At 42.6% G+C, this 22136-nt stretch overlaps 1 protein-coding gene across 7 annotated transcripts in view; it reads right to left on the bottom strand.

The window, feature by feature from the left end:
• Positions 1-1717: 1717 nt before the first annotated feature.
• foxp2 (forkhead box P2) overlaps positions 1718-22136 on the bottom strand; it is a 110873-nt gene continuing 90454 nt past the window's right edge. For 6 of the 7 annotated variants that reach the window (XM_058077298.1, XM_058077302.1, XM_058077299.1 and 3 more), the window contains 9 exons: positions 19735-19822; positions 17834-17917; positions 14266-14476; positions 13620-13723; positions 13442-13543; positions 12009-12130; positions 10615-10684; positions 10022-10320; positions 1718-5130 (listed from right to left, as the gene is read on the bottom strand). In XM_058077298.1, coding sequence (XP_057933281.1) covers positions 4986-5130; positions 10022-10320; positions 10615-10684; positions 12009-12130; positions 13442-13543; positions 13620-13723; positions 14266-14476; positions 17834-17917; positions 19735-19822 — 1225 coding nt within the window. In that variant the 3' untranslated portion in view covers positions 1718-4985. The remainder of the gene's footprint in view (positions 5131-10021; positions 10321-10614; positions 10685-12008; positions 12131-13441; positions 13544-13619; positions 13724-14265; positions 14477-17833; positions 17918-19734; positions 19823-22136) is intronic. The other variant, XM_058077301.1, reaches the window with a different exon arrangement.

Raw genomic sequence — 22136 nt, 5'->3', positions numbered from 1 at the left:
CAGGAGGAGACAGAGGCGCCGCTAATGCTCCGGAACGCCATCGGCTGACGAGATAACGGGCGCCTCTGCCTTGGCCGGACGAAGCGTGCATGAAAAAAAAAAAACAACGTCTGACCTCTCGTGGGACAGCAGACACCCTTTGGAGCGCCAGCTAATGGCCGACCCGATTGGTCATGGTAGGCTCCCGTTTGAATCTCAATGAGGCTTCTGTGACCGACAAGGTGCGGCGAGCCCGCTTCAGTTAGCCTGTTAGCGCCTTTTACCTCTCAACATCCATCAATCTGAGAGACTGCACCCCCGTTTTTACACTTTCATGTGTCAAGGACGGAAAATACATGTTTTTCTTTCACAATAGGGTTGGTGTAGCACTTCCTTGTTGACCGGTTACACCAAAAAGAACGACCATGAGAAAGGATTGGGGGATACAGTACCAAGAAATTCAAGATTTTTTAAACATGATTTATGCTACATATACATTTAGAGCATCGGTAACAACTGGAGGATGCCCGGTAGGATACATTTTGGTCATTTACAGCCATGCATTTGTAATTTGGATTACTAGTTTGTGACCGAGAAATAATCCAAACTCATCCAGGAAAGGTGATCTGTAGGTGGGCCACTGTGGGGCCTCCACCTGGAGCCCCATATTGCAGAAATTTTTTGGGTCAGCCATGGTTGACTTGTTACAAATTCGGCCTTTTGAACAAAAATGCTAAGGTATGAGTTGTAGTTTTGTACTGAAATACTGCTTTTTTCACCCAAATGATCCAGCCACCCAGCCTCGAGGTTGGCAAGCGTACCCAGGAAAGGTGAGCTGAACTTGGGCATTCTTGTGGCCATAATGGGCCTCCGTCTGGAGCCCTTATTTATGGTTATTATTTTTGGTCAGCTGTGTGGGTGGTTCCAAGTGTGGAAGAAGCAAGGTTCAAATTTCAAGTTAGGCCCTTAATTACTAGTGTTTGACTGAAAAGATATGAAGATGTTGATGGTGTGTAGTGTGCTTGCCACATCTGCCAGTCTCTTTCCCTTTTATTCTCTTGTATTACTGCCAAAAAAGAAAAATTTATACATTTTAAAGGGAAAAAGGTTGAATTTTTTTAGTTTTTTTCAGAGTAATATTACAACCCAAAAATATTTTTTTTATCAGAAAAATATTTATTTTCAAGAACAACATTGTAATTTTACAACAAAATTATTTTTGTCAGAAAAAAATCTTTATTTTTCAAAATGACATAATTTTACAAAATATTTTTAAATTATTTTTTTTTTCAAGAAGAATGTATGGTAATTTTACGATAAAAAAAAAATCCTGCATTTTTTCATAAAATGTTTAAACGTTTAATGACAAAAATATTTCTTAATTTTTTTTAATAGTTTCTTTTTCCAGAAGAAAAAAATGCAATAAAAAAATTGGTGGTAAATTTTTAAAAATTAAAAAAAAAAAAATTTTCTTACAATCCTGACTAAAAAAAAAAAAATCAAAAATTCCTATTTCATTTTCAGTTGCCAACTTTAACTTACAACAGAGCGTCAACCCGAGGTGCTGGAAGCTGCAACAAAGCCTTATAACACGTGTGCATTAATGTTTAATTGCCCCCCCCCCCCCCACGCCCCTCCTAGTCTCTGAAGCACACGCCCCTGGGATATCAAAGTGTAGATTTGAATGCTTGTGTAGAATAAAAAATAAATGCGGTAAATAAATAAAGTAGTCTGTGATGCCGGAGGTAGTAAAAGGTTGCTTTTTAAATTCCAACTTTTGGTCCTTTATTTTATTCAGCAGTGAAATGCCATGAAATACAGAAAATAATGATGTTACAATGCTCAACCATGACCTTCTAACGTCAGAGAACCTTTTTATATAGACACAGTACACAGTCATGAAAAGTATCAAAAAAGTAGCTGAATCTCAGAAAGAAAATGTTTTTTTTTTCTCACCAATGACAAACAGTCCCGGTTTTACTGTATACACAGGCGGATCATAGTCAATCCCAATTCTGGGAGAAGGATACATGGCGGACATAATGCTTCATAAAGTATGCACAGAGGTACAAGCAATAAATACACACATTAGGTTAAAGCCTTACAGCTACGCAAAGCAGATGCAAGAAAAAAGCAGGTTTGCTAGTTTTAGCGAGCCATGAGAGTGAAACGGTACAAATTCAGGTAAAAGAAACACAGAATTAAAGTTTTCCCTCCTGGTTTTTAGAAAAAAGTCTGGTAAATGTATGGGTCCACCAACATTGTTGTTTTTTTGTTTTTTTTCCTTTACATAAGTATGCACAGTTATCAAAATTACAGACAAAATGAACCCCAGAAAATCCAGACAATCCTAAAATCTAGTGGAGGAGCAAGTTTTCTGGAGGTCTTTCTGGTATTATGTGCAAGCAAACTATTTTAGACTTTTTTTCTGACTTAATTTATACAAAACCCATGCAAATCTACAGGTAATATGCATTCTGTGGCTCACCCTCCCCAAACTCTGAGGTAATGCATTCCGATGCATTGTTATACGTATCGCTAGGCCGTCACCGCCCCTCCGTTCTATTTACTTTCTCTTCTTCTGTCCAACAAATGGTTTTCTTTTTTTTTCTCGACATGCATGTTTAAAACACAATATTCCCTTACAGGTAATCTATACATCATCACTCTACAAAGGTTAGATTACGATGCAAATCTTCCGTATCTTGACGCAAGGAATGTAAACGTCGGATCTGTCGTAATTGTTCGGAACGTGTTGTGCAGAGAGGTAGAAGCTTTTAAAAAGCCTTTTGTTTTTCTTTTTGGGAACAAGTGGGAGACCCCTTTTTGTGTGTGTGTTAAAGACGTCACATCCGTTTTTTATTTGGTGCGATTATTAAACCGGTCCTTCCGTCGACTGAGTCTTTTCAGTAGCAGGCCCCCCCTCCTGATGTAAAACTAGCACGTGTTGGTTCTCAAAGCTAAATGCTTGTTTGGCGAGCTTGTGCGGTGTGTTTTCCGCTTTGGTTGTTAGCAGGCCGACGCGTCGCGGCTCTTTGATGGCGTGCCAGGTTTCGCGCTTTCGAAACGCTAGCAGATGACAAACCGTGCTCACGTCCTATTATCTCATGAGTATTTTGTAGGAAATCATACAAAAGCGATACCAGTACTCCACAAACATGGCCGATGTAACAGAATATGGTGGACATGTTGCAAAAAAAATGGGCGGATATCTTACAACAGACAAGTTGTTCAGTCCACAAAAATGGCCGACATGTCCAGAAAGTATTCCACAATCATGGCCGACATGTTTTTACACAAACATGGGAAACATATTGTAACACAGTCCACAAAAATGGCCGACATGTTGACAAAGTATTCCACAATCACGCCGGGCACATTGTTAAATACTCCATAAACATGGCGGACATGTTGCTGGGCGCTCCACAAATATGGCCGACATGGCCTAAATGTTCTACAAACAATGCAGATACTCCATAAACATGGCAGACATGTTGCTGGACGCTCCACAAATATGGCCGACGTGGACTAAATGTTCCACAAACAATGCAGATACTCCATAAACATGGCGGACATGTTGCTGGACGCGCCACAAATATGGCCGACGTGGACTAAATGTTCCACAAACAATGCAGATACTCCATAAACATGGCGGACATGTTGAAGCACAATACACAAACACGGGACATACGTATGTCGCGCCATAAACGCCGCCGGCGTGTTAAGCAATAGTCCACAAATATGGCCGACATTTTGGAACAAAAGAAGTTGGGTTAGGATGTATCGTTTCCATAAGAATCCTGACCTCGGTTTCCTACATTTTTGTGGAAAATCCTACAAAAATCCCCATGAGCGCTATCGGTCTGATCCATGCCGCACAAGAGGAGGCAGAATTTTGTGTAACTTTGGTTTCCCGAAAACAGAAATGACCGTGAATTAAAGCAACAACACTTTTCTGCAGAGAAAAGGTTCCCTTTCACCTTTCCGACATGGCTATTATTATTATTACTATTATTCATATCATTATAATTATTATCATCATTAGCAGTATTATTCTTCTTATTTCCACTGGAATACTATTTGGCTTGGCTAGATATTTGTGTCATGTTTGGTGTTTTCAGTTTGTGACAGTGCCTTTGAGAACTTTACATATTCACCAGCTTGTTTGAAATTAAAAAAAAAAAACCACAACGTAAAAAAGATGCGTTGAAAAACAAACAACAGCAACACGATGATTCTGCACAAATACTTTTTGTTTTGGTCATGATCCACTTTGACATTTAGCTCCTCTCTGGCCTGCAGCTATCTATGTAAGTACTGTATGTATGTATGTATGTATGTAAGTATGTATGCAGAATTTGTCGGTACACATCTCCATGGACAGGAAACAATCCCAGAGGTTCTTGGAAGGTAGTTTGTCTTGGTCGTCTTGCTTAAAGTGGCGTCTTCGTGTTGAGTCATAAGCTATTGGCCTTTGCTAGTGTAGGCTTTGGTTTCTAGCTGTTGCCTGTGACTGCTTGCAGGGAGACAAAGCTTTTTTTCCCAAAATGGACGTGAGGAGGACATGTGTCGTTATTCCTTTACTTTTTTTTTTGTTTTACTCTTTGCGATTGAGGGGATGGCATTTACAGTTGTGTGGGAGGGGGCGGAGGGGGATGAACGATGAGTCCAACCAGCAATTGTCTCTAGACATCGAAAAACTACTGTGGGTATTGACAAAAAAATGTGGTCCTTTTCTTTGTTTTTTTTTATGTGTGTTTTGGTTTTGACGGCATTTATTTCCTCCCTTTTGTCCATCTACTCATCCATCAGTGAGTCCATCATCCTGTAGCGGCCATCTTGGATCAGTTTGGATCAGTTTTTTGCGTCCAACATGCTAAATAAATAGTCCCAGTGGTGAGGAAGGAGTGGGGGGAACAAAAGGAGAGTGGGCGGATGTCGGAGTGCTTTTCCAAGTCTGGGCAGAAGGGATAGCAAAAAAAAAAAAAAAAAAAGTCACTTAAGAGTCACTCCAGGTCTTCTGATAAGTTCCCTTCCTCCAGCTCCCGGTCGTCGTCCAGCTCTGGACTGTGATTGGCCGTCGTCACCAGCGACATGGGGCAGTCGTCGTCGTCCATGTTTAGAGGTTCCTCCTTCACGTGCACGGGCGGCCTGTGACACAACCACATTGGCAGTCACTCTTTATGTAGCAATGACACATGTTGGAACGGCAGCACTCGTGCAGCCTCAATAGATACTAGTGGCTGTTTTTATGGGATGGTGAGGCTATACTGCTACACCAGCTGTACACAGACTACTCTAAGGTGCATCTCAATGAATTGGAATACGGTACAGGAGTTACTAAGGGCTTGGGAAGTTTTTGCAGCCCGCCACAAATACATTTGGACCACCACAAATACATTTGGACCACCACAAATACATTTGCCGCCACTTGCTCATAAACACACAACATTGTACCTGGTCAGTCAAAGATTAAGACGACGGAGGGGGAGGGGTCACTGAGGGGTCACTATACTTAGTGAGTCACCTGACATGAAAGCACCCCCCCGACCCCCCATGAAACAAAACAACAAAAAGAAAGACGCAACGCCAGAATCTGACATGTCGTGTCAAATATATTATTTGCTTGGAACTAACATTTTGATTCCCAGCCAATAATGCAAGTACTCTACTCCACAAATAGATTGCAGTCCTGCAGGTACCAGGAGTACATGAGTACCTGTAGTTTGCAATATTCAACTTTTTGACCACTTGTTTTTTAATTTAGTTTTTTTTTTATTTTTTTAAATTAATTAACTCAGGGCGGTACGGTGGGCGAGTGGTTAGCGCGCAGACCTCACAGCTAGAGACCAGGGTTCAATTCCACCCTCGGCCATCTCTGTGTGGAGTTTGCATGTTCTCCCCGTGCATGCGTGGGTTTTCTCCGGGTACTCCGGTTTCCTCCCACATTCCAAAAACATGCTAGGTTAATTGGCGACTCCAAATTGTACATAGGTATGAATGTGAGTGTGAATGGTTGTTTGTCTATATGTGCCCTGTGATTGGCTGGCCACCAGTCCAGGGTGGACCCCGCCTCTCGCCCAAAGACAGCTGGGATAGGCTCCAGCACCCCCGCAACCCTTGTGAGGATAAGCGGTAGAAAATGAATGAATAATTAACTCGGCTGCATCAATATGTTCGTACGTGTCCGTCACCTCCAAACGTGCAGGAAGAGGTTTGATTCTGCGCGTGTGATATCTTCCATAGAACAACGGCAGGAACGGTGTGAGCAGTCATACAGTCTCTTTGTCTCAGTGGGTAGGAGGCGGGGTCGTTAGCATACACACAGAGTGTAATCATTGTATTTTTTTTAAAGGTAATGTTAAAATCTTGTGTATAGGATCTTGTGACCCCCCTATATATTATATAGTATATTCCATAGTGTGAAATATGTACTTATACATATACATATATGTACCACTGAGTAAAAAGAATTTTTCAAAGCTATTCCTATTTAGCGAGATGCACCTGAAGAAGACAAAGAGATAAAAATGCAGGCAGGTGGAGCGGCCGGTGAGTTACTGTAAACACGGGATCGGCGTGCCATGCATTATGGAGCCAGCAGGCGCGTTGTTTGCCAGATGCTAATTTGACATGATGCCTCGCGTCGACTGGAAGTTAGAGCATGAAAAACACGGCCGATGGGCTGCGATGCCTCAGACATGTTTGGCATTTAAAAGTTTACTGATGACACCAGGTTGAAATACATGAAAAGGGAGGGGGGGAGCGAGGGGGGGGGGGGGGGGGGTAAAAAAAACAGGCCACATGATAAATAATGGAGAATTTCTCATCCCTAAGCCCCCCGGAGCAAAGGCAGAGGAGAGGCTTTTTTATCTAGTTAATAGAAAGCACAGCCGCTCGTTAATATGCGGGGGTGGGCGGGTGGGTTGGGGGTGCGCGTGTCCCTCCTCAAGAGGAGGATGGTGGTGGTGGTGGTGGGGGGGGTCTACCATTAATCAACTTCAGCCCTGGCAGTTGCCTCGGACACCATGATGCATGTTTTTAACTCCAAACGCACCAGCATCTCGCCGGCGTAAAGCGTTGGCGTGGGTCGGCGCCGACTAACAAGAAGAATAACGCTGTCACACGCAAACAAGGCACAACATGATCTGACGACCGCGGCAGTGGGAGCGGGGTTGGTGCGCGACGTGATCTGAGGGCCGGGGAGTCAGAGCGGGGTTGGCGCCACCATGATAAATCTGACAAAAGCTAATTATTTCTGACACGTCGGATGCATCCGAAAATCCCTGCAGACTCTCCAGGAGGAGGGGCTTATCAAGCAGGAGTACATTAGGACTCGTCTCATTGCCCCTCTCAGGAGGGGGGGCGGCGGCTAGAGAGAATTTGAAAAGGTGTACATACCTTGAAATACTGTAAATTATACTATATATTTATATTTAAGCCCACGTGAACCCCGGCTCATGGCCTTTGTTCGTTTAATTGCCTCACATTCAACCCGAGGTTATTTTTTTTTACGATGTCACGACCTCAAGGCGAGGTTAGATTTATAATATCATCATCATTATCGGTAAACACGTTTGCTCCTCATTTATAAATAAACGACACTTCATGTCCGAAAGCTATTCACATTGAAAAACAAGAAAAGTCGTTTTCTTATTTCCTGTGTTCGGGAGATGCACTTTCCGAGTATGTCTAAAGAGGACAAGGGTGCGCTTGTTTCATTCATACATGTTTACCCCCCTTTCTCTGAAATGGGGTGTTAAGCGGGCATTTATGTTATTTAACTTTTAATAACAAGATGATGCACTTTTTCGTACTTTTCTCTCGACACGTGACACGAGATGCATGTCCCTCCGTCTCCTATATACGACCACCAGGACCTCAAAATGGAAGAAATGTGTTTTTTTTTTCCCCGACACGCGTCTTGGTCCGGGATGTCTTTAAATAATGGAGTGGCGTGTAGCGCTACGCTAAATAGGACATCACCTTTTAAAGGCCTTTCTCAGGAGAGGATACCCTGCTCTGACAATTAGACAAACCTTCTCCTTGCCTTTCAAGGTTCATGCCGTAACCGCGAACTAGATGGCCTCGGGACATGCCGACTACGTGTGTGTGTGTGTGTGTGTGTGCAATACACTCATGTACACCCTTAGGGGTTTGCTTTAAGAAGCAGCGCTGTTTAACAATGGGCAACTTCAGCTTGAAAAATGCAAACTTGGGCCACCGATTTGACCTCATTGCCTTGTTTGTTAGACATTTGTTCTTAAAGGGTTCCATCATGGCTGCCATACATTAAATGCCACACAATACACCTCAGTTGTCTTCATTAGCGCCGTATTATATTATGTTGTGTTCAGGAGCAGTTGGACTTTACTTTTTTTTTTTTTAGAAAAATGCTCCTTAAGACAATAATTCAGCTATGTATGTGAGTGCCAGGAAGAAACGCTCTGACTCCTTTGGCAACACTTGCCTGTTGTGTTGCGTGTCTAAGTGTAGGAACCACCCCAATATAAGATTAACCCTTTTGTTTCCGAAAATAAATAAAAAAAAACACAAAATTCATAGTCTCTTTGTGCGTGAGCGACATGAAGAAAAGCTTGCAGTCAGACAGTCTCTTTGTCTCGGTGGGTAGGAGGTGGGGCCGTTAGCATACACACAGAGGAGTGTAATCATTGTACTTTTCTTAAAGGTAATGTCAAAATCTTGTGTATAGGGTCTTGTGCCCCCCCTTCATAGACATTTGTTCTTAAAGGGTTCCATCATGGCTGCCATACATTAAATGTCCCACAATACACCTCGGTTTGTCTTCATTAGCACCGTATTATATTGTGTTGTGTTCAGGAGCAGTTGGACTTGACTTTTTCTTACTCCACCCTGAAAATAAGACGACCCCTTTCTTTGGAAAAATGCTCCTTAAGACAATAATTCAGCTATGTATGTGAGTGCCAGGAAGAAACACTCTGACTCCTTTGTAGGAGGAACCAAGGAACCAAGTGTAGGAACCACCCCAATATAAGATCAACCCTTTTGTTTCCGAAAATAAATAAAATAACCCACAAATTCATGGTCTCTTTATGCGTGAGCGACGTGAAGAAAAGCTTGCCTGGGGGGAAAGTGATTTGGGCGACCTGATTCTTCATTTCAATTGCAAGATTGTTTAAAAAAAAATAATATCAGGAAAAACAATTTGTAGAGTTTCGGTGTATGTAAGTGCCAGGAAGAAACACTCTGACTCGCTTTCCTTTGGCAACACTTGCCTGTTGTGTTGCATGTCTAAGTGTAGAAACCACCCCAATATAAAATTAACCCTTTTGTTTCCAAAATTAAATAAAAAACGGCCAAAATTCATGGTCTCTTTGTGCGTGAGCGACTTGAAGAAAAGCTTGTCTAGAGGAAAAGTGATTTGGCGTGACGTGCTTCTTCATTTCAATCGCTAGATTGTTTTAAAAAAATAATAATAATATCAGTAAAAACAATTTGTAGAGTTCCGGTGTATGTGAGTGACAGGGAGAAAAGCTGTGACTCGTTTAATGGCACTTGCTTGTTGGATCGCATGCATAGCTCTCTAAACTTTGAATACAAGACCACCTCACATATAAGATAGTGACTCTTTTTCAAGACTTGTCTTTGGAAAAACAGTTTCATACAAAATTAAAGACAAAATAAGCCACTAAATGCTTAATATCATGGTCACTTATGTGAGTGACAGGAAGAAAAGCTCCGACTCGCTTGTGGAAAAGTCATTTGCCAGAAACTGACATAGTAATCTTGCTTTAATTTGTGATTTGGGTCACAAATTTGGGTCTTTTAAACACACTTTTACGTCACATTTTATTATTATTTTTGATTATTTTGCTTTTTTTTTGGTATTGGTTCAAATACAAGACATGTTTTAATTGGCATTGTCTGTATTGAAAGTCCAGGCAAACAACTTCCCTGCAAGCGAGTCTGAGCTTTTCTTCCTGTCACTCACATACACAGAAACCCTAGAAAATGATATCTTGCATTGTGGTCAATATGTTTTGTGTAGTGCAAAACCTACATGTGCCCATGTGGGGAGTACCCGGGGCTGCCGTGTCCGTTGGTGTCCAGGTGGTCCAGGGACCCGTTGAGGTCGTCGTGGGCGGACTGCAACAGGGTAGGGGGGCTGCCACTCAGCGTACCAGGAGGGCTGATGCCGAGGAGTCCCGGCGGGCTGCCGCCAAGCAGCCCTGGTGGACTGCCGCCCATCAATCCGGAGGGGTCACCGCCCAGGAGGCCGTGGCAGCCGCCCATGGGGCCCGAGCTGTTCATGAGACCGGGGGTACCCAGTAGAGGGAGGGTGGTTTCTGCTAGAGCGGCCTACAAGGAGAACAGAAGTTAGAGGGGCCAACGGAAGACCCGGTCCCCTTGAAAACTTTATCTCCAAATCATAAAAACTCTCGGACACTTTGGCCTGCCGAGCATTAAAGTTATATGCCGACATTAAATTTTTAAGTTTTTTTTTTTGCCATGAGCCTGGCTGGCGTATACACAATGAAGCCAAATCATTTATGACAGCCTGGATAAATATTAATGTCCATGCCCCTCGCATTTGCACATGCTCCTATCAATCTGAGGGGACCACGGAGCTCATGTCTTCCTTTGGCTTCCTACCTGGAGGCTGGCGTTTAGTGCAGAGCCGTAGCCCAGACTGGAGGGCAGGTTCTTGACGAGTGACGGGCTTCTGGAAGGGTGGAAAAGAAAGGGCGGAGACGTCAACAATGGTCCAATAACAGCATGATAACATAGACCTAAAGCAGCTAGATATACAAAAGTACTGGGACTCGGACAACATGTCCACAGTTCCTCATTGATTAAAAACAGCATAGGGGTTCTGTCATATATGGTGGAGGATCTTTGACTAGGTGGGGCCCTGAACATGGCTCGAGGATCTTAGACGAGCAGTAGGTCATTGAAAACAACAGTGTGCTCCTGTTATATACAGGATCTTTGATTGTGGTTTTTGTCGACTGTCCTTAAAGACGGCAGATCACTCCTGTCATGGAGAGGATCTTTGACTGTGGCAGATCACTCCTGTCATATAGAGGATCTTTGACTGTAGCAGATCACTCCTTTCATAGAGATGTACTTTGACTGTGGCTGATCACCTCTGGCATGTAGAGGATCTTTGACTGTGGCATATCACTCCTGTCATATAAATGATCTTTGATTGTGGCAGATCACTCCTGTCATATAGAGGATCTTTGACTGTGGCTGATCACCTCTGGCAATAGAGGATATTTTACTGTGGCAGATCACTCCTGTCATATAAATGATCTTTGATTGTGGCAGATCACTCCTGTCATATAGAGGATCTCTGACTGTGGCAGATCACTCCTGTCATATAGATGATCTTTGATTGCGGCAGATCACTCCTGTCATATAAGTGATCTTTGATTGCGGTAGATCACTCCTGTCATATAAATAATCTTTGACTGTGGTAGATCACTCCTGTGATATAAATGATCTTAGGCTGTGGCAGGTCACTCCTGAAATATAAATGATCTTTGACTGTGGCAGATCACTCCTGTCATATAGAGGATATTTTACTGTGGCAGATCACGCCAGTCATATAAATGATCTTTGATTGTGGCAGATCACTCCTGTCATATAAATGATCTTTGATTGTGGCAGATCACTCCTGCCATATAGAGGATCTTTGACTGGGGCATATCACTCCTGTCATATCTTTGACTGTGTCTTTTGTCATCCTTAAAGATGATGGATCACTCTTGTGGAGGATCTTTGGCGAGATAGGTCCCTAAAAACAACATAACTGCTGAAATATAGAAGATCTCTGACGAGCGGTAAATGCTTAAAATATCGAGCACTCCTGTCATTTTGAGGATCTTTGACGAGCCTGCGTTTTAATTGATGGTTTTATTATACATGTGGTGAAGTAAAGATGACCCTGCATTTACATTAGAAACAAAATAAGATCATAAAAATCAAATGCTTTATGGGTAAAATAAAAAAAAGAAGCCATTTTGTCAACTTCATATTCGTACCCTGTGATCTTCTGCGACCGGCGTTTCTGGTACTCCACCTCATCCACCGTCCACACGGCGCCTTTCACGTTCTCCACGCGCACAAAGCACTTGTGCAGGCTGAGGTTGTGGCGCACAGCGTTCTGGGGAAAGAAAGACAGAAAAAGACGTACAGGTCACAGGAAGCACATTCATGCACCGTTGATTTAATTAGCAAAAAAAGAAAAAAAAGGGGGGGAGAGTAAACGCTCTTGCAAGTCCGGCACACAGTACATATCAATCAGAGTAAGTGGACTAAAAGGAGGTAATCAGCATAGCGAATGGCTTATGGTGCTGAAGGTCTTGATAATGGTGATGTCAGGAACCCTCTCTGCTCTTAATGGACATGTCTTTTGAAATATGTAAAAAGACAGAGGTGTCACAGCGAGTGTGTGAATGTGTGTGTGTGTCTTCATCTCAACCTTCGCATCAACGCCATATTTGATTTAATTACAAACTATATGCATTACATGCATTAAATAATACACTTTAATATTTCTGCATTAACTTGCTGTGTACTGCTCTGTCGCCACGAAGGGGATTCAGCATGTTAAAAAAAACAAAAAAAAAACTCATAAGCAGATCTCGCATCTGACCTGAAAATCCCTGGATGTGATTGATCTTAATGCCCATGGCTGTGAATATGATAATTTTAATATTAATGAGCAAATGAGCAGTTTTATTATGCATGCTATATAGTTAGAACTAATAAGCTTCTGCATGAAGAAGAAAAGAGGGATGGAGGATGGTAGTGGGGGTGGGGTGGCGGAGGAGGGGGGGAGCAGATATTAAACATTACTTTCCTTTTTCTCCAAACAAATTCTCTCCATTAATCAAAGGACGGGGCGTCACGTTAACGCTTAAACGGATGACCTCGCTTATAGCGCCGGAAACAGAAGCATACAAATGAACCATGATTCGTTGTCAAATAGAGGATCTTTGACTGTTTTCATTCATTTTGGCGATTTGTGATGTCATGAAGTGACATTATCTACAAAATAAGAAGAATAGAGGCTGTTCGGACAGCATTTGAACAGACGCTAGTCATTGTGGCGGTAAATAAAGACTTCCTCCGCCATGACAGATCCATTCTAGCTTGTGTTTGTATGCATCTTTGACCTCCAACTCCACCTCCATCCCTCCCTCGCTCGCTTTCTCCCTGCTTGACGGCCATCTTTCTTCCTAATTAATCAATGATATGCAAAGGGAGCTTGAGGAGCGAGGGAGGGTCGGAGGGGGGAGGGGGTGTCTCACCCAACAAAAGGTGCTGATGATGGAGTGGCTGCTGTATAATTAGAGCCCTCTCCACGCCACGTTATTCATTTCTGTGGCGTTTATACAGAAGTGGGGGTGACGGGGGGGGGGGGGGGGGGGGGGGGGATAAAATAGTGTCTGAAAGTGTGTTGTTTCCAAACCTTCCAGGTGGCGGCGTTGCGTCGGAAGTAGGCGAACGTGCGCGTGAACCAGCTGTAGATTTCATTAAGCGTTAACTGCATGTCGGCCGAGTCCATGATAGCCTGGAATGAGATGACATCAAATCACGCTTTGCTGACTCCTCCCCCCACACGCACACACATTTTCCTTCCCACTCACCTGTCTTATGAGGGTTGCATAAGTAAACGGCGGTCTGACATCCGCGTTCTTATAAAACTCGTAGTTTGGGGCGATCTCTGGAAAAATAAATACTGTGTCACCACCTGAAATAATTGGTACATTTTTACTCCTCCAGGTATGGCATTCAGTCAAGGTTTGATCAAATTAAAAGGGGGGGGGGGTTGGGGTGGGGAGGGGGTGAGGGAGGGAGAGACACAGAGAGAGAGAGGGAGTGGGGAGGGGTGCATCAAATGAGCATTTTCCATGTCTAACAAAATGCATTTTTAATTAATGTCTCTCGCGAGAGATCTTAAACACTAATAAATCCATAAAATGAGATCCGTGCAGTTCGTTAGGCCCGAGCTGAATAATTGATGCAACTGGGCGCTAAACACAGACGGTAAATATAAACATCAAAAGGCAGAGCATTTAAAATGCAAAAAGTCATATGTGCAACGTCCTAATGCAATAAATATGATATTTACTCGGCCATTATTTGAACTTAATTAACACTCCTGTAATATTTATGCCCTCTTTCTTGTCTATTTACATAGAAAGTGATTAAACATGGAGTGTGTGTATTATTAAAGCGCACCATCACAGAGAAGACTATTTACTAAAGTGTGTGCTGCGTAGTTGTTCTTACCCGACGACAGCGGCATGGAGTATTTGTCCGTGTGGCGTCGCCGCATGGCTCCCATGCTGGGCACGTTGGCTCCGCCCAGCACCGACGGGACCTGGGGCATAGCCGCCATGGGGGTGATGGGTGCCGTGGGGGTGGTGGGCGTCTGCGGTAAGTTAGGCGGGGACGCAGAGGGAAGATTCTTAGACATGGTGACGCTGGACACCAAGTTGAGCTGCGAAGAAAAGAGATAGTTGTTGTTGAAAGTAATTCTTGCAAGGATTTAAGAGGAATCCAGGCTAAAATGTGCAGATTTTAGTAAGAATTTGACATATTTTCAGGGTTACTTAAAAGTGTCAAGCGATATTTTAACAAGAACTTAGTAGGATTTTGTACAGAAGAAACAGTAATTGGTAGGATTTTTACATATTTTCTGGTTCTCTCAGAAAGCATTAAAAAATGAACATTCACACAGGAATTTTGTAGGATTTTGTACAAAAATGTGCAGTAATCTATTAGGGTTACTTCATCATTCTTGCAAGGATTTAAGAGGAATCCGGGCAAAAATGTGCAGAGTTTAGTGGGAATTTGACAAATTTTTAGGGTAAGTGTCAAGCAATATTTTAACAAGAACTTAGTAAGATTTTGTACAGAAAAAGCAGTAAATGGTAGGATTTTTACATATTTTCTGGTTTACCTAGAAAGCATTAAAAATTGCCATTCACACAGGAATTTTGTAGGATTTTGTACAAAAATGTGCAGTAATCTGTTAGGGTTACTTCATCATTCTTGCAAGGATTTAAGAGGAATCCGGGCAAAAATGTGCAGAGTTTAGTAAGAATTTGACATATTTTCAGGGTTACTTAAAAGTGTCAAGCGATATTTTAACAAGAACTTAGTAGGATTTTGTACAGAAAAAACAGTAATTGGTAAGATTTTGACATATTTTCTGGTTCTCTTAAAAAGCATTGAAAAATTAACATTCACACAGGAATTTTGTAGGATTTTGTACAAAAATGTGCAGTAATCTGTTAGGGTTACTTCATCATTCTTGCAAGGATTTAAGAGGAATCAGGGCAAAAATGTCTAGAGTTTAGTAGGAATTTGACACATTTTTAGGGTTACTTAAAAGTGTCAAGCAATATTTTAACAAGAACTTAACAGGATTTTGTGCAGAAAAAGCAGTAATTAGTAGGATCTTGACATATTTTCTGGTTTACCTAAAAAGCATTAAAAATTGCCATTCACACAGGAATTTTGTAGGATTTTGTGCAAAAATGTGCAGTAATCTCTTAGGGTTACTTCATCATTCTTGCAAGGATTTAAATGTGCACAATTTAGTAGAGAAATTTGACCCACTTTTAGGGCCCCTTAAAAGTGTTTTCACAAGAACTTGGCAGGATTTTGTACCAAAAATATGCTGTAATTATTAAAAAACTTTAATAATAAAGATTTTTAGGGTTACTTGAGGGAAGTGTGGAGGTCATTGTACCCCCCTCCCCCCCCCAAAAAAGCAGTAATTAGTAGGATTTTGACATATTCTCTGGCTTACTTCAAAAGCATTATAAAGCGCCTGTCTAATGAGAATTTTGTAAGATTCTGTGCAAAAAATTTGAAGAATTTCTACCCCCCAAAACCTGTTTAGAGGCGTTATTTTCAGAAGATCTTAGGAGGATTCTGTGCAACAAATACGCAATATCTTTGGAAACACTCTGGGACGAGGGAAAACGGGAAATATATATATATATATATATATATATATACAATTTTCTTTAAATTAATTAATTCATTTATATTTTCTCAGCGACAAATTTTGTCAGGTTTTGTGACGCCCAGTGTAATTATTGGAAATAGTGGGATTCTGTGGGAAAAAAAAAACATACAAAAAAAATTGTAGAAATTTTACGTATTCTTAGGGTTAGCTTATTTTCACAAGAATGTTAGTATGATTTTGCCGATTCTGTGCAAAAAATATGCAGTACTTACTAGAAATTTTACATATTTTTGTTTAGAAAGCACCATTCTCACATAAATAATCAGTCACAAGAATGTTATGTTCACAAGAATTTATTGGGATTCACGAGAATGTGCTTTTTTTTTTAAAACAAACAAGCAGCTAATAGCATTGCCTCGTTTTGATTATTCGAATTTTTCATCGTAAAGTAGCAGTAAAGAGTTCCCGTTGAGCTGTTTTGCGTCCCGGCTCCCCCTACAGCTGTGTCCAGTATAAATAAACAATCACGTATGGACAATGCGTGGGTGCTAGCATGAAAGGTGTCCTGGCTGGTCCACTAACGTTGCAGATGGACAAAGTAAGTTACGCAGGGTCGGCTTAGCATCGAAATCGATACGATTTACATCCGGTGTAGCATCCAAACGATTTTGATGCGGTTATTTGAAGGTCGGGTGGTTACATAATGTTGCTTTAAAAGCAGCATTTTAGTCATTGCAACCACACTCAACCGACTTAATGTCTCCTTAACTTGTGTGCTTTATCTCTGCCCTGTTTGGAGCACCTCATTACAGCCAAGAGGGCTCGTAATTATCATCTGAAAGGCCCCGACATCTACCCAGACTGGTTGAAAGTTGACATTTTTATCCTATTTATCAACGCAACCACCCTCCAAGTCAATTCCAAACTCCAAGGCGTGCAAACCCGCTTGTCGACTCACAATTAAGGCAATTCAGTTTGAATATGTAACGATGTCATTACCATTCGCCGGCTGGAATTAGCGGCGCGTCTGAAAGGTCAGTTAGGCGTTTTTCCAGTCGGCTGGAGATTTGGAGGACAGAAAGTGGAGGAAAAGATGGACAATTAGCGCAGCGAGCGGGCCTCATGCTTTTTCAGTGACTGACATACGAAGTAACTGCGTGTCACTCTGTCTTAATGTAATCAAGTTGGGAAAAAGTAGAGCTCACTTTGCATGTATCGCCAGTGTCTGTTAAGGAGTGAGGCGGTGATAAATAGAGAGATAAAGCGAGATGGGGCCCCCCCGATAACACGGAGGCTGATCGTTGGCTAATCTGGAACAGCGTGCTCTAATTAGAAATGCTATGATACAATTTGGCGCTGGTAATTAGCGGAGATGGGCTGGCTCCTCTCCACAAGCCTTGTTAGAGGAAACACACAGCTGTGTGGGGGGGTTCGGCGGGGAGAGGGGGGGGTACGGTAGATGAGAAGACACGTGGCGCAGCACACTATGACTCCACATGTTGGATTCAGGAGGAAATCATACAAGAAAATGGACTTCAGTTCAAAATAAATATAACCATTACCCCCCCAAAAAAAAATATTTAGAAGAATAAAGTTCCATTTATCGTCTTTTTTTGCGATCCATTTTAGCAGCAATTGTAGTGTGTTTATATCAACATTCAGTATCACCCTCTGAGCTGTAATTTGTTGCTAAAATGACACTTCAGTCCGTGCTAGCAGCGCTATCAGGCCGCCAACAGGTTGTTTTGGCCATTATAGCCATCACAAAGAAATGACCCCCCCCCCCCTTAAAGACATCGTTCACCATCTAATACACTTCCAAACAGACACAAAGCCTATTTCACCTTGGTGTTTACAGTAGGAGCAATATGCACTCACTGGTTTGGGAGATGACTTGGGTTCGGAGGGCCGCATGTGCAAGTGGGTCATCATGGCCTGGAGACGTTCGCGTTCTTTGGAAAGCTACAACAGGGGAGAAGAAGAGTAAATTAACACTGGAGAGGCCGAGCAAAAAAAAAAAAAACAAAAAAAAAAACAAAACAAATAGCATTTCATCTTTTTGTCCGTAGTAGAATTTAGGTCAGCGAGGCACCGACGGTAACGAGGCAGCGAGGCCGCAAATGAGTAGGACGGCAGCTGCCGAGAGGTGAAGGGGGTCCTTCTGCACATGGACGTGGGACGGACCCCGCCTCTACGGTCCAGCCTATCATCAATCTCATTCGGTGACAGGGAGCGCGCTTAATAAACACGTGGGGAAGAGAAACACAGCCCTCATTACAAGTGAAGGCTCCACAGGAAAGGGAAAGGAAGGGTAATTGGTCACAGAGCTCTTGCTTCTCGCAGGAAAACACAACTCCAAAGTCAATAAACTAATAACATAATTCCCTGCATTCCCAATCCGTGTTCAAGCATTTTTATTGCAGGATACTGCATCCTCTCAGGGGATGAAACGATAGAAATGAATACACTTTAGAGTAGTCAGTGCACGGCGAGTACGCCTCAAGATTCCCAGATCGGAATTCAAGTTTTCCTTCATTTAAACAGCAGATCCTACAGTACCGGCAGCACTCATGCAGCCCCAGATGCTGCCACCACCATCTTTCTCCACAATTGTAGAATGTTCTTGATCATGTTGCTGGTGTGTTTGGATGCCTTATCATGTTGGAACTCATGTTTTCACTCGGTGAACCGCAGCTCCTTCTGCAGCGGCAGTACTCGTGCAGCCCCAGAAGACATTTGATCATCTTGCAGGTGTGTTTGGGCTCCTTATCATGTCGGAAGACTGAGGAGATGCTCAATTTGTGCTTCACAGTGTCACAGTACATGTTGGAATTTGTGTTTTCCATCATTGAACCACAGCTCCTGCACTGGCAGCGCTCATGTATCCCCAGACATTTGCAGAAGACCCTTGATCATCTTGCCGGTGTGTTTGGACTCCTTATCATGTTGAAAAACTGACAAATGTTGTCACAGCACATGTTGGAACTCATGTTTTCACTCTGTGAACTGCAGCTCCTTCTGCAGCGGCAGCACTCGTGCAGCCCCAGAGACTTGTAGAAGACATTTGATCATCTTGCAGGTGTGTTTGGGCTCCTTATCATGTCGGAAGACTGACGAGATGCTCAATTTCTGCTTCACAGTGTCACAGTACATGTTGGAATTCATGTTTTCCATGCAGCTCCTCCTGCACTGGCAGCACTCATGTAGCGCCAGATGCTGCCACCACAAATGACCTTGCTCCACAAGTCATTTTCAATGTAGACTGCAATGCAAGCTGTACACTGACTCCTCTACGAGTCGTTTCTATTGAGATATACAGTACAGTCATAAAAACACTCGTATGAGGAAATGTGAGGATTATTCCACTCGGTGTATATACTGTATGAATATATTTGTTTCGGAAGACGAGCAGATGTCGTCAGCGCCGAGCACGAATGTCGCTCAATCAGCGCTCTCATTATCTCGCCAGCATGACTTCTTAATAAGGTCACGCTCCACCTACTGAAAATAGTTCCCTCCTTTTGAGCTTTCTTCAGGTGCAAAGTGCAGTTAATTAACACGGCAGGCAGGGAGAGACGCGCTCGCTATTAATTGGAAAGAGAAAGCCAGGGAAAATAAAGCGCACGCTTAATTCAATTAAAGGAGCCATAATGGCTTTGGCTGTCAGGCCTGAGGATCCTATTGTTTAGTGGCTTTGTTGAATTCAGCAGGTCCTGATGCTCGTGTGGGAGACCTGGCCTCGTTTGAGGAATTAGTCGGCAAAAAGTGGAGAAACTTACTTGGATTTCCAGCTGCTGGACCACCTGCATCTGGACCCGACATTGGGCTGTGCTCCGATCATCCAGGGCGTGCTCGTTGTTTAGGTGCCTGCGAATGAACGCACAATAAGTTCATATTAGGGGTGGAACTAAAAGTTATGGCGTTCCAGGGTTGCATATGTGCTCTTATAATTTCATAAAAAATCATTTTAACATGAGACATGCGGGAAGACAGAAGATCGAACCAGCAACCTTCAGCTTGATAGACGTGCACTCCACCTGAACCGTACTGCCTCATACTTCATATCGTAACGTCTACTAGGATATTGTAAGGATGACGAATAGATGGCCGAGCAACAATGTCTTTATTGCAAAAACAAAGCAGGCTACTCTCGGCCGAACCACGCCAAAACAACATTAGCAAACTTAGCCCTCATGTCATGTTCACAGACAGTTGGAAATCAACACTCTTTAACACGTCAGTACACATAACTCATAATTTTGCAGTGTATTGGTACGTCATTTAAAATGATTAGAGTCCTCTAGACATGGAATAACACCCCTATAGTCAGCTGTATACTAATCTGGTACAATGTTTTGGTACCGCCAACAAAAATCCAGGAGTGTTCCTGTGTGGACAGAACCTTACACTCATATTACAAAATATATAGTGGAAAAAATAAGAAAAACAATAAGCTGTGTTTTGCTTATAAATGTGTTCTGCTGTTGGGGGAGCAGACAGGAAGTGACGTTTTAGCTCGGTGTGGATGACGGTAGCCCATGTTCGGGATTATTGTGCCTGTTGTGAGACAATTCAAACCCAGAACAAAAGTCTGGTGCTTGTGTATCTCACTGGACATTATACTAACACTACTGACATTTAGTGACCCATGTGTATCTTTGAATGCATCTTCTGAAGGCCTTAAGTTTGCAATGTAGTTCATTTATACTTTTTTATGCATGAAAATGCGTCATTTTTACTTAAAAATGCATATTTATGAATATGCTAGGTCTTATTCAACCACAAAACTGATGATTTATTAGTTCATACATTAAAGACGCCAAACTGAAAGTGGGATTACCGTATTCGGAATAGAGCGTCCGAGAGTGATGGTGACCTTGAAACCGAGGTACGTACCAAAGACACGGCGTTACACCCTTAGCATCATACTAGGGGCGTTATCTAGAAGTATTGTTCCGCTGTGAAACAAGCTAATTAGAACTAACATGGCGGCGTTTAACATGACAATAGGTCCCGGGCGCCAGTTTTAAAAAGGAGCTAGCTCAGCGCATTGCAAAAGAATGCGCGCAATTTAACACCGGGCAACATTTTGACACACAAAAGCATCTCCGGCAACTTGCCTCATTAGAGGAAAGAGACAGCCAGACAGCTCCAACAGTCAATGAGGGGGTTTTGTCTCCATTGTAGAACACAAAAGCGCCATCAAGACAGACCTTTAATCCCTAAGTAAGGCACACGCACAAATATGGCGGCCTTAAAAAAAAAAAAAAAAAGGAGGGGGTTTGTAGCGGCGGGTAATGAGCCTCTACCCGCATGATCATCGGTGACAAACTCACAAAGCCAAGCTTTGAGGAGGGATGCTAGTGAAATGCCAAAGCTGCCACTTTATTGCGTGCAGTAATTATAGGTTAGCTTGCACGCTGATCATTTACACACAAATAGTCCATTGCTATCACTTAATTCCACTAAGGTAGCATTTGGGGGGGAATAAAAGGATGCATGAGGGAGTATTTCTGCACCCGTACGCCTAATTGCTGTTTCAGGATGCACATGCAAAAAAAAAAAAAAAAAGAAAAAAAGAAGGGGGGGGTATTTCATTAATCATTTAATCACGTCCCTCGCAGGACGAGGGGAACTAATGTTGCAAATACCCTTTTCATCCCGCTGCCCATAATGCTATCTTATGCACTTGATGTATGGCGCGTGTCATGAATTACAGCTGCTTGAGCGGGGAGGATTTAAGGCTGGGGGGGGGGGGATTTTTGGGTTGTTTTCTTGGGTGATGTCTCTGCACTGTCCGCCTGCACATACACCCGTTCCTAGCGGCCAGTTAGCAAGGCGATTACAGGGAGATTACTACATGCATTTATGAAATATTCAAATGGCGGTGTGTCCTACTGTGCATTAATAATTCCACACGACGGAGGAAGAGGAGGAGGAGGAAGGGGCAGACAGGAAAAAATCATTAAGAAGGACACACCCCATTTACAGAGATGTGGACGCAAATATACTGGAATAATAAGCTATAAAAAATATATATTTATACATCCGGACTCCTGATCAAAGTATTAAGACCAGATTTTGCAGTGTTGGATCTTAAGGAGGTTCTAAGTCGAGCTTCAAAATGCAAAAAAAAAAATGGGAGTCGGTAATGAGTAGCTGCGCCATTCTTGTTAATCAC

The sequence above is a fragment of the Doryrhamphus excisus genome, chromosome 7 (assembly GCF_030265055.1).
Source record: "Doryrhamphus excisus isolate RoL2022-K1 chromosome 7, RoL_Dexc_1.0, whole genome shotgun sequence".
Lineage (NCBI taxonomy): Eukaryota > Metazoa > Chordata > Actinopteri > Syngnathiformes > Syngnathidae > Doryrhamphus > Doryrhamphus excisus.
Note: the sequence above shows the minus strand (reverse complement) of the source record. Positions and strands in the feature narration are given on the sequence as shown.